Source organism: Osmerus eperlanus, chromosome 7 (genome assembly GCF_963692335.1).
Source record: "Osmerus eperlanus chromosome 7, fOsmEpe2.1, whole genome shotgun sequence".
Classification (NCBI taxonomy): domain Eukaryota; kingdom Metazoa; phylum Chordata; class Actinopteri; order Osmeriformes; family Osmeridae; genus Osmerus; species Osmerus eperlanus.
The window spans coordinates 4,384,557-4,397,628 of record NC_085024.1 but is presented as its reverse complement, the minus strand read 5'-3'; the positions used below and the strand labels follow the sequence as shown (position 1 = coordinate 4,397,628).

Sequence of the window (13,072 nt, the reverse complement as noted above, 5' to 3'; positions counted from 1 at the left end):
ACTTTGAAGACGCGGCCATTGTTACCAGGGATCTGAGCATTGTTATTGAAGTGAACAACCCTCTTCAATAACTTGAACCGCTTGGATGACATCAGGTTTGCAACTTGCGGGACCCTAGTCTCCATTGCCCAGTAGTCATCAACAGAGGGCAGCTCAGCAATCCCCATGTAGATGAGTATAGCCACAAAGTTCATCATTTCATCCTCAGTGGTGGCAAAGGTGGTGTTGATGTTCATCTGGGTTGCATATAAGTTGGATTGATATGTTATGTGCGAGATTACTTCGCGACTGAAGTACCTGCTGAAATAATCAAATGGACTTTGGATGAAGTCAGGGGGAATGTGCTGGTATTCAGGCAGGGGTGGGTTGTCCAGGTCAACCTTCTTCCAGAGGGTTCGCCGGGGTTCTGGCTTCCTTTTGTTGGTGGGTCTCTGTGCTGTTGGTGCCGGCTCTTGATTGTCCTCATTTTCATTCAGGTCCTCATCTGCAAGCACCTCCACTGCAGGCCGCACGCACTTCCTTTTGGCAGAAGGGACATCAATATCCAGGTTGCGGGTGGGTGGAAGGAAGGAAGTCAGGATCTGCCACATCGTTGTCTTCTTCCTCTGAGCTATCATCATCGCCGATGGCAGGGTTTACGGGAACGACAGCGGTATCCCTCTTCCCATAAAAGAGCCGAACAGACAGCTGCAAAAGAAATATGCTTTTAAGTCAATATTAAGCCAACTTTATTTGTTAAAATCAATTCAAACAGTACTAGGCCTCACAATAACAATAAGCACTTGTGTATGCCATTTAACTATAATAAAAAACATACATTCATAAGGCATATGTCTAAAAAGTCGTAGGTGAACGGGGCATATGATCAAATAGGGTGCATTTAGCTTTCAGCCAAACATTAAGCTATTTTTTAGAAATGCTATGCAAATAACAACAATCTCAATCTTTAACACAACTATTCAACCAAATAATTTTTAATAATCAATTTACCATGTTTAGTTATGTTATTACCATAGCTGTGGGAGAAGGTTCAAAAAAGCAATATTTATGATTTCTGCAAGATGGCAATGTTTGAGGTGCTCCAGGCCACTGCTGATTGGTCAGATGCCATGATGTCAATATCTGTCAGATAGCTTATTCTCCCCTGATTCGCTGAGAGAAAACCACATGACTCTACAACCCCAAATGGAGGCAGGGGGAGGGCATTTTGAATGTGTGCTGAAGTGACTAAATATGGTTACTTGCCCAATAAAGGGTTAGGATCAACAGACCTGACATGCCTTCATCTTCAAGTTCACTTATTTCCTCACGTTCAATATACTGGATAATATATGAAACAAGAGAATTACGAGTTTTTCCAATAATTTTCTCTTGGTTTATTCCTGACATTTCAAGGAAGTCACATATCTGCATTAACTCATCTTTGGTGAGTTGAAAAAGAGGTCCTTTAACCTCAAAACGCATATTCTCTACCTCTGGATCCATCTTGGCAGGTGAGCTACCAGCAGAGCTGTGGTGATGTATTGCCTGTTACCTTGGATTTAGCTGCTCCCTAGTGACCACTCTGCACCTCAGGTGCACACTTTCCTTAGCTAGGCTTTCATTCCAACCGTGGCTGCCTGCACTCTCTGAAGCCTGGGTTGTTTTTATGAGATGATCGATGTGTGGTTTCTTCCTGTTTTGGGACACCAACCTCACTTCTCTCATCCCAGCGGTGCCTCCAAATGTAAATGCCAAATGAAAAGGGGAGTTATTGAATAAACGATGTACGGACACAACTTTTCTTCACATCATGTATGTAATAACTGAGTCTCAAAACATAGGCCAATGCAGTCATGCTGCTAACATATAGCACTCACAATTACCACAGTACTCCATACATTACAGAAATGTATACAGAACATACGACAAGCACGATAAGTGCCGCTTTTTCATCCACGACGTTGCGGTTATTATTGCTAACGGCTGATGTAGCTAGCTACATCAACAAACTCACTACAGGAGAAAAAATGGAAGAAACCTTGGGAGGAGCAATTCAGTGAGGGATCCCCTCCTCCAGAGACGGTTGGTGAAAGAGAGGAGCAGAACACAGGCTTAACATAGTCATACAGTAATAACTGAAGGGAGGAAGCGACGTGCACCGAAACCTAGCTCAATCGTTTTACATTCCTCCTGGCCTCCAGGCTACTCCAATGCCCTTTCGCCCGAGTCTGACGACTTTTGGTCCCGAGACCTGATGTCTTTTCATTTGAGTCAGACACTTGAGTCTGAGATCTGAGGATTTCCTAAAATGAACACCGTAAGACAGACATAAATAGCCCTACCCAACGCACAGTCATGCGCTAATTTGCATAAATACCACAACATATCTAAACATTGGATATAGCCAGGTGAAAATGTCTTGTAGAATCTTGTTGACATATAACAGTAAAATACTTCATGTTAAGGTCTGAATGGATTCAACAATACATTTTCATGAGCAACCTACTGGCAATGTTGGGTGTCAGCTGGGGAGTTAATTTATGTCACATAACCTGATTTTTGGAATACCCCCCAGATGTCGACCTCGTCACACAAGTCAAAATTGAGGTAGGCTAAGGAAACTTACAAAACTAAAGATAGTTTCTAAGTGATAGGCCTACCGATCATCTTATTTTGACTTAAACATAAAAACAATATTACATGAAGCTCAAAAAAACAGTATTTGCGCTCAAATGAATGTGAAAAAAATGTGCACGCTCGCATTAACAATTGATGTCAGACTTGCGTACCTGAACTGTTGTATAGTGGGTTAAGCAAGATGAGTTTCTATAGCCTAGTAGTGCATTGTGTGCAGCACGTTTGAAAAAAAGGGATATGAATTAGGGTCCTGTGTCCCAGTAGAGTTTTATGTCTAACAACGCCTCTGGTTGGGAGGCGTATTGGTAGGTAGGTAGGTAGGTAGGTAGGTAGGTAGGTAGGTAGGTAGGTAGGTAGGTAGGTAGGTAGGTAGGTAGGTAGGTAGATAAACCTTGCCTTGGGCAATGAATGTGCTCGGACCGGATCAGTGACTTCTATGCCGAATCTAAAGACATTGTGTGACATTTTGAGAAACAATTCCAATTTTTCTTTTACAAAATTCAACTGAGGGTTAATTTACAGTTGTTTTCAAATGCTTGGACACAAATTCCTTACTTTTCACACAATTTCTGAAACCTGACACTCAAACACCAGAACCACACCTCAAATCTGCAAAACCATACGCACATTTTGGGCCTTTGACTCAGTTTTCAATTTCATAAAACACTTTTTGCATAACACAACACACAATTATCCACGTAAAACACACAATTCTAACAGGAAGCATTTAGATTTCCATTTTCAAACACAAGCAATCAAAATGCCACACTAATTCATCAGTGCCTTACACAAAATCCTCACATGTGCAAACACTCATTGCTTTACTCAACACCAACCAATCATGGCTTTAGAATAGGCCTATAAATAGCCTAATTTGAGTTGATTTACAGTGGTGGGTATAATTTGAACCTTTACTGTAGAAAAGATAACAGGTATGTAACAATATACTGTAATATACACATGTTCTAATGTACACATAATAGCTGTTTCAGCACAACACACGGTATACTATACACAAACATATATTTTAGCACCCATGCATCCATTGACTGCAGTGCACTGCATGATTGGTCACAGTCTGGTGGATTGCGGTATCATACCGTGCAACAGTACAGTGACTGTAAGAAGACATTCTGAAAATATTGTAGAAAATAGTATATATTACTGTATGCTACAGTTCATGTCACACACAGACACACCATTCCGTAATCACCTTTTTCAAAATTAGGTTTGGTTTCTGTCCTACTATACTCTTTTTTTTGTACTGTGTTATACTGTATTCACAACCACAAATGCTTATAGTAAAAAAATACATTTGGCTTCAATCTTTCGTGTTTACGTACCATTAATTTTTCATCTCTGCCATTTACTTTCAATCTTGTACAGAAATGTACAAAGGAGCTCATGAAAGAAGATCTCAAGGTTTTGAATAACTGTGTGTAGGTATATGATATATCCAAAAGTGTAATATAATGGCAAAAGTGTTTGCAACATGAGACAAATGCGTGCTTTTGAGACGTGTTTGTGATATTTTGAATGCAGTGCTTCATTTTGCAAGAGAAGCGAGGCATTTGGCATTTTGTGTGTGCAGTTGTTGGATTTGTGTGTTAAGTTTTGAAAAAGAGGACAAGTAAAAAAAAATGTGTAAGCATTTGAAAAAAACTGTAAATGGATGCACTTGGGATTTTTTTTTTGTTGCTTTTTTACTGTTTTTAATGTTTTATTGAATGTTGTTCTTTTCTTTTGCCTTATTTTTGATGCTTTTGATGGTTTTATGTGAAGCACTTTGAATTGCCTTGTTGTTGAAATGTGCTATACAAATAAACATGCCTTGTCTTGCCTTGAATGGTCTCTGTGATGATTAAATTGCCAAGAATACAGGCTACGGAACTCCTACAACATAACCTTGACACGACATGTTCTTACTCACCAAGGTGTAATTGTTCTGACGATTTACTATGGGCTTCACTGTAATTCTCAAGTGTCCTCAAGTTTATAAAGCAATGATCCTCACACAAGTTGCCAGACCAAAGAGGGAGTTACAAAGAGGGGAACCCTTGAAAACTTCAGGAACGAAGGAACATTGGATGCATAGAAGGTAATTACACATACCCACACAGTTATTTACTCAACATTTAGTTAAATCATTCTCTCATTTGTGGAGGATAAATTCTCATCAAGCCGACGTCATAAAGAAAACCAAGCAAACTTGCTGTCTTTTAAAGATTGATTAAATAAAAACATGGTTTGATGCAATGTTTTTCTGGCAGGATTTTTTTTAACTGTTCTAGCCTGATTTGTACCAAATTTGACATGTTTCATGACTTAATTGAAAACAAGACTAGCCATTCTTTAGACAACTATCATCACTGTGATTGCTGGTAATAATGTGTTTGGGACTGTATTATTATTATTATTATTAATATCAATATTGTATTATAAGGTTATTATTACAGGTTTTCAAAAGCTTGAATAATTGTGGAATTTGTAATTTAACACATTGTTGTTGTTGCTGTTGTCTTTTAGGCACATTATGCACTCCACATAATGCATTAGGTATTTTATGCATAGACACAGCTCCATTAAAGAATACATATAAATTACAATTATAGTCACCCTCTTACAAAACTCTGACAGGCCATCAACAAGGTAATGATATACTCTTATACTGTTTTTTTTCTTTTTTTTCGTTATTGACAGACAAAGGAAACAAAATGGAACTGAAACCACTGCTGAGGAGAGGGGGCTTGATTGTCCGTGCCTTCTTCACTTTCCTCTTCGCCCTCTGTGTCCTTGGGGTGATGGTGTGGGCTTACGTACAGGGTTTCCAGCTGGTGTCGTCCCAGTACGGCATCATCTCCTTCGGCTTCTACGGCCTCCTGCTGGGGCTCCATGTGCTGCTCCAGAGCCTGTTTGCCTACATGGAGCACCGGCGCATGAGAGCCCGAAAGGCCGCCTGCACCTTCACCAAGACCGTCGGCCTCACCATCTCCGCCTACCAGGAGGACCCGGCCTACCTCCGCGAGTGCCTCCACTCCATCCGGGGTCTCAATTACCCCCCGGAGCTGCTACGGGTCATCATGGTGGTGGACGGAAACTCAGAGGACGACCTGTACATGCTGGAGATGTTCCGGGAGGTGTTTGCCGAACAGGACCCTGGCTGCTATGTGTGGAAGAACAACTACCATACTTGGGACCCCACCAGAGAAGGGGATGTGGCCGGAGCGAACGGCCCAGGGGGAGATGCTGGTTATGGGATGGGAGAGGACCCTCAAAGGAGGGAGGTGGAGGACCTGATCAACAGCAGGAGATGTGTGTGCATCATGCAGAAGTGGGGCGGGAAGAGGGAGGTCATGTACACAGCATTCAAGGCCCTGGGATCCTCGGTAGACTACATACAGGTGAGATTTTGCTTTTGGAGAATACGTCCAAATCCGTTTTTGCCTAAGATTTATAGTGTCAGAGCAAATAGAACAATGGCACATTTAAAACCAATCGAAACCACACGATAGAATCCATACTTCTGTCTCTCTCTCTCTCATTGTTTCTCCTCCTCACCAGTGTCTCTCTCCCGCTCCCCCCAGGTGTGTGATTCCGACACCAAGCTGGATACTCTGGCCACGCTGGAGCTGTGCAAGGTGCTGGAGAGCGACCCCAGCTACGGTGCGGTGGGAGGAGACGTGATGATCCTGAACCTGAAGGAGTCCTACATCAGCTTCATGAGCAGCCTCAGGTACTGGATGGCCTTCAACATCGAGAGGTCCTGCCAATCCTTCTTCAACTGCGTCTCCTGCATCAGCGGGCCCCTGGGTAAGGAAGAATCTTTACACTTGACCGTACTGTAAGACCTTATCATGATAAAGTAAAATATGATGACATGATGTTTGCATGAGAGCCTAATACTACATGCTAGCATAGTGTCCAGACTTAGATACTCTCAAAACATAAGGGATAAAAGTGACTCGGGTCATAAAGAGATTCCCAATTATTCTTCATCCTATTTTTCCTGATTTTTCCTGTTTGTTTACCTCAGGACTGTACAGGAATGACATTCTCCAGCAGTTTCTAGAGTCCTGGTACAATCAAATGTTCCTGGGAACTCACTGCACATTCGGGGATGACAGGCACCTCACCAACCGAATGCTCAGTATGGGCTACGCCACTGAGTACTGCGCTTGACAAGCTGCGCGTGATGTAACTTACCCTCATTGTTCACAGGCTGTTATTTTCATCATCTCTCTTTTAAATTGAACTCAGAGTCAATTTCCCTAAATCCATTTTGGCCAATTATACCCATTTGCGAGAAATTGCAGGGCTGAAAAACAGAAAGAAAGAGCATGTCACGCTGTGCTCGTTTACTATATTGATGCTCATTAATTATCTCTTCACGCCTCCTCCTGTCAGGTACACTGCACGCTCCAAGTGCTACACGGAGACTCCTGCTCAGTTCTTACGCTGGCTCAGCCAGCAGACGCGCTGGACCAAGTCCTACTTTCGGGAATGGCTCTACAATGCCATGTGGTGGCACAAGCACCACCTCTGGATGACCTACGAGTCCATCGTCTCCGGCGTCTTCCCCTTCTTCGTCACGGCGACCATCATCCAGTTATTCTGGACAGGCACCTTGTGGGACATCCTCTGGGTCCTGTGCTGCATCCAGCTGATTGGCCTGGTGAAGGCAGCGTACGCCTGCCTGCTGCGACAAGACCTGGTGATGGTGTTCATGTCCCTCTACTCCGCCCTCTACATGAGCAGCCTGCTGCCTGCCAAGTACTTTGCCATCCTCACTATGAACAAGAGCAGCTGGGGGACCTCCGGCAGACTCAAGATGGTGGGGAACTACGTCCCCCTGCTCCCCCTGTCGGTGTGGGCGGCCATCTTGTTGAGTGGGCTGTCCTTCATCATCTACAAGGAGACCCAGAAGGACTGGGACAGTGCAGCAAAGATCGAGGAAACCAAGTTTCTGATATTTGGTTGCGCGGCCTATGTGTGTTACTGGCTCTTCATGGTCATCCTCTACTGGGTGTGGTTCCGCAAGGCCTGCCGGAAACGCTCCCAGAGTTACAATGTCAGTGTGTAGGGGGTTGCGTTCCCTGGAGGGGTGAAACAGACTTGAACGCATTCACTTGTTATTTTTGTAACAATGCAATTGTTTAGTATTTGTGTGTTTTATTTATTGTGTGTGCTTTGCCTTCGGCAAGGGCACAACCTTTGTTCTCTCTCATATATATTTATTATTTATTGTCCCACCCCTAAAAAACTTGAATATTTGGGCTACATAGACAACATCGGTGTCAAAATGTTCTTCTTGGTCCCGATTGAGTTGTTTGTATTTTTATTTACATACCGTTTGACGGTTTAGGCTTGAAATAAGTTTTTGTGGCAAAAAGTGCTTTGTGTCGAACAAGGGAACCCAGTGCTAGCCTTACGTCACAACGTCATCACACGTTAGCAACGACGCATCAGTGTAGAAATGTGGCCTGTGTTTTATATGTTCAACCTACAAAACCAAATGCCTATTAATGGATATAACGTGATCTAACAAGACTTGGTAATAATGTAATAAATTGAGAAGTGTGTCTAAAATATAGTCTTCTTTATTGAACATGTGCCTTTGAAAGGGGCATATTAACATAACTATATACAAGACGTTTCCATCAGATATAAGTGGGGGTGAAACATAAGAGTCACTGAGGACCTTCATTGTCCCACAAAAGCAGTCTGGTTTGATGACACATCAAAAAAAGAATGAGTGTGTTTAACAAAAGCTTCTGAAGGCAAGACTAATATTATTTACATTTAGCAGACGCTCTTACCCAGAGCGACTTACAGTAAGTACAGGGACATTCTCCCCGAGGCAAGTAGGGTGAAGTGCCTTGCACAAATGACACAGCGTCATTTGGCACGGCCGGGAATCGAACTGGCAACCTTCTGATTACTAGCCCGCTTCCCTAACCGCTCAGTCACCTGACTCCCCCATTTATATATATATCATTTCCTATTGTGGTTATCAGTTAAAGTATTAATCTTCGTCTTTGCTCCAGATAGACATGTCAACAATCTATGCTCATGCTTAACATAATATAATATTTGCCATCATGTCATGAACGTTTTTACGAAAAATCAAATCTGTTTTAAAATAACGGGAATAAACTATATTAACAAAATTTCATGTATGTATGACAATCATTTGCTAAACTTGCTACAACAGGGCAGGCAACTCAAGCCATTTCTTTCAGCTCCAGGTAAATCGGCTATCGGCCAATGTGAACTTTTGTGCTCGTGCCCTGTTAGTATCCGCGAGCACATTTGCAGGCAACTTTTATTGACGTAAGCAAATACATGGGGTGCTAGTTTAGCCATTTCGGATTGGTTTCAAACTTAGCAAAAATCTGAAAAAATTATTCTATGAAAAAGCTAGTAGTATGAGCCAGGTTCGAGAATCGAACAAAAATTATTGGGGGAGATAGTTTTGTAAATGTTGACTGGAGTTAATAGAATAAAAACGACCGGAAGAGCCGGAAGTCTAACAAGAAATGCAATACCACCTACATCCACGGGGGCCGTTGCTTCAAGCCGAGGGGCGAAGGGTGGGGGCTTGGTTTTATCTAGCTACCAGTACTGAGCCTATGCAGGTCACGTGAAAAAGGATCCAAAGACTCGTACCCGGCAGATGAACGAATCGTTCACCTCCCGACCATGTCTTCGGATCATTAGGTGCGTTTGACATGGACTGACTTCATGCAGCGCTGCAGGCGGCTGACCTGAAACTGTGAATTCGTAGACTTTTTGTCCGACTTGAGGCGGCGCCGAGGCTAGGTCACTGTGACGTAGCCATCAAAGTACCGCAAGATCGATTTGAGAACTGCCGGCTGTGTAGCCGAGCGCATTTTCTCAAGAGCAACTGCACGGGTTCTAATGAGGACACAGCTATTTCATGATTGGCCAGACTCACACACGACAACTTTGATGTGTGTTTTGTAATTATTCTGACACCTTAAAGATCTTGTAAAGTAAATTCCATGTTTTGCTTCTAAGTACATTATATACGTGTGAAATGAGTTCCTGAAAGTATGTGCAAAGCGCTAAAACTGTGTCGCACTGAAATGTGGAGTTAGACCGAAGAACAGTTTCTCTTCCGTTTTCAGATCAGGTTTTAATGGGCGGAGCCAAAAAATGCCCTATCTACGTCATTTCGCCCCATTTACGTCAGATCACTGAATGGCTCCTCCTGCTGTACTGTTATTGTAGCTTACATCTCGCACCTGGACCATACACCGCCGCCAGCAGTTCATCACTCAGTTCTGTGTGCTTGTTATAATTATAATAGATAACTTTTCCAGAGGTATCTCTGCTATAATTAGTGCAAACCGCTAACTTGATATTAGGCTACTCGGTGTAGAATGATGGTATTTTGGTGAAACGGTAACCTGGCTAATGTGCTAGAAGTAGTTGGAGAGCTCACTGTCTGCTGTCTCTGCTGTAATTGTTTACTCCTGTGTTACAGCTCAGGGGAATATTTCATTTATATGCATCTGTATGTTTCACTCATTGAACAAATACATTCTAATTCTGTACTGTTTTGTTCGGCTTGACGTAGCGTTCATTATCTGGGTCGTAGGTAGCTTACTTGAGAGAGGCGGCGCCTTCCAGTGAGGGGGCCGAGCTTCAGTTCCTTCAGGCGACATGCCCCCCCAGTCTCAAACAGAGAAGACTGCTGATTTTATTACGATTTCAAAGCCTAATTTAACATACTTGTCTGTGTTTTTTTTCTTTCGAGTTTGGATGGGTAGTTAATAATACATTATTCTGTGGTGTGGTGAACTTGAAACTTGTTTTTAATTCCACTTTACAGGATCTTTAAGTTTCGCTAATGCTCAAATCCGGACCAAACAGTTTACTTGAATTAAAAATGTGTTGAAGAAAGGGTTTTAGTCCGCCTCTCACTAACGGAAAGACTTTGTTTAATTATAAATAAAGTAAAGTAAGAATGGTGGGAAACAATCTGAGAGGCAGAGGAAGAGGAAGAGGAGGAGGGTGAGGAAGACCGAGAGCAGTCATTTCAGATGATATTCGAGCAACAGTCATAGACCGTGTTCTTGTTCATGGTATGACAATGAGGGAAGCAGGCCAACGAGTTCAACCCAATTTGACCAGATTCTCTGTGGCCACCATTGTCAGGACATTCAGAGAAGAAAACAGGTAAAAGTTTCTTTTCATTTCGGTAATTGAAAGTTTACTGTATTCATTTGAGCCAGTACATACCTTTTTCAACAGAAAAATGACTGGGGGGGATAACCTTTCTTTCCATACATTTTACACATAGAATGTAATGTCCATTACGATTTACACTATACTTTACTGTATGTAATATTGAAAGTGTATTTTCCCTTCTTGTAGAATTGCAAAACTACAACATGCGGGTGGAAGGACTGGTATGTTCTCCCAACAGCAAGAGGCTCTCATTGTTGATATGGTCCTTCAAAACAATTCAATCTGCCTGCGTGAAATACAGGAAAGAGTTGTTGAAGACAATGCAAACTTTGAAGGAATCAAGTGTCAGCCTTTCGACCATTGATAGTGTCCTCAAACGCAACAGGCTACGCATGAAGCAAGTGTACAGAGTACCCTTTGAGCGCAACTCAGAACGGGTCAAAGAACTACGATGTCAATATGTACAAGTGTACACTCAGACACTTTCAGCTCTGATGCTTACAGTAAAATTCAATGCTACTAGCCAACTGTTACTGTAAACTGCCCTTTATACTAGTGTAGGCTATGTAAATACTGTAAGGTGTGTATACAAATACACTTGCAGAAGTTTGTCTTTCTGTATCACTTACTACTGTAAACTAGTTACTGTATGTATCCTTTTTTACATGTGTAGAGAGTGTTTGAACTGGATTCCATGGAAAGGCCCCATGAATGCATTTTCGTTGATGAAGCAGGGTTCAATCTGGCAAAGAGGAGAGGGAGAGGCAGGAACATAATTGGCCAACGTGCCATTGTGGGAGTCCCTGGCCATGCAGCGTGGTGGCATTGGCACCCTTTGTGCAGCCATAAGTAACCGTGGGGTTCTCTAACATCATGCAACCCTGGGGCCATACAACACTGAACATCTTTTAACCTTTCTGGGTGGTCTTCGGGATGTTTTGCTTGAGCGTGAGCACCAGGATCATCAGCAGGCAGTGCATCCTGTGTATGTGGTGGTTTGGGACAATGTCAGCTTTCACCCAAGTGTCCGTGTACGTGAATGGTTCAATATCAACCATCAATTCTTAAATGTTTTCCTTTCACCATACAGCCCTTTTCTAAACCCAATCGAGGAATTTTTCTCTGTGTGGCGGTGGAAGGTTTATGACCGAAACCCATATAACGGGGTAAGTCTTCTAGAGGCTATGGAATTGGCCTGTGGTGACATCGGAGTGGAATGTTGTCAAGGCTGGATCCGGCACACCAGAGGGTTATTCCCCTGTTGCCTGGCAAGGGACAACATTGCCTGTGAGGTGGAGAAAGTCCTCTGGCCACACCCAGCATGAAGACGCGACACTGAGGCAGAATGAATTGTGTAAAACAGATTTTTCAGTTGCACAACATTTGAGTTTATTATGCTTTTCATTTAGAATTTTCTTTGACAGTACTAAGTGATGGTTACTGTAATATTTTCTTCATTGCAAATGGCATTACTATGTATACAGTAATAAACAACATTTTCTTTAACTACATGCCCTGGATGCTGTGTTCTCCATTTTTTTGTGTTGTGTCTAATGATTGCTCCATAGTGTTTATATATTGATGGGTTGTGTTTATGATCTGAAAGCATAGTTTGATTTTGAGCACAGGTTAAATGGTTTAGGGGCGAGTGTTTGATTTTGCCAGAAGAGTCAGAGGTTTTGGAAATTGAGTTTAAATATTGGGTTTTGTGTTTACAGTTCTGAGAAAATGGTTGATTGTTTCAAGAAATGTGTTTTAGCAATCGAGAAAAACTGTAACTGTGTGTATATGATATGTACAAAAATGTAATATAATGGCAAAAGTGTTTGCAACATGAGACAAATGTGTGCTTTTGAGACGTGTTTGTGATATTTTGAATGCAGTGCTTCATTTTGCAAGAGAAGCGAGGCATTTTGCATTTTGTGTGTGCAGTTGTTGGATTTGTGTGTTAATTCCAAAAATGTCCAAAAATGTGTGTAAGCATTTGAAAAAAACTGTAATAGAATAAAAACGACCGGACGAGTCGGGTAGCAAATTGGAAATGCAATACCACCTACATCCACCGGGGCCGTTGCCTCAAGCCGAGGGGTGGGGGTCTGAGCACACCCCACAATTTCCCCAGAAATTGTACCCTCTCTAGTTTTCTTGCTTGTTTTGTTTTGTTGGTATTGTAATTTATTGGACACATGGCTTTTATGCAGCTGCTGTAGCATTCACCGAAAAATCAGTTCCTGATTGA

At 42.3% G+C, this 13,072-nt stretch overlaps 1 protein-coding gene across 1 annotated transcript; it reads left to right on the top strand.

Moving 5' to 3' along the window:
- The first annotated feature begins 5,305 nt into the window (after positions 1 to 5,305).
- LOC134023896 (hyaluronan synthase 1-like) lies at positions 5,306 to 7,791 on the top strand. Its single transcript, XM_062466257.1, has 4 exons — positions 5,306 to 6,020; positions 6,204 to 6,429; positions 6,653 to 6,785; positions 7,024 to 7,791. The coding sequence occupies exons 1-4, from the start codon at positions 5,334 to 5,336 to the stop codon at positions 7,697 to 7,699; spliced, it is 1,722 nt and encodes a 573-aa protein (XP_062322241.1). The 5' UTR covers positions 5,306 to 5,333; the 3' UTR covers positions 7,700 to 7,791.
- Positions 7,792 to 13,072: the final 5,281 nt, after the last annotated feature.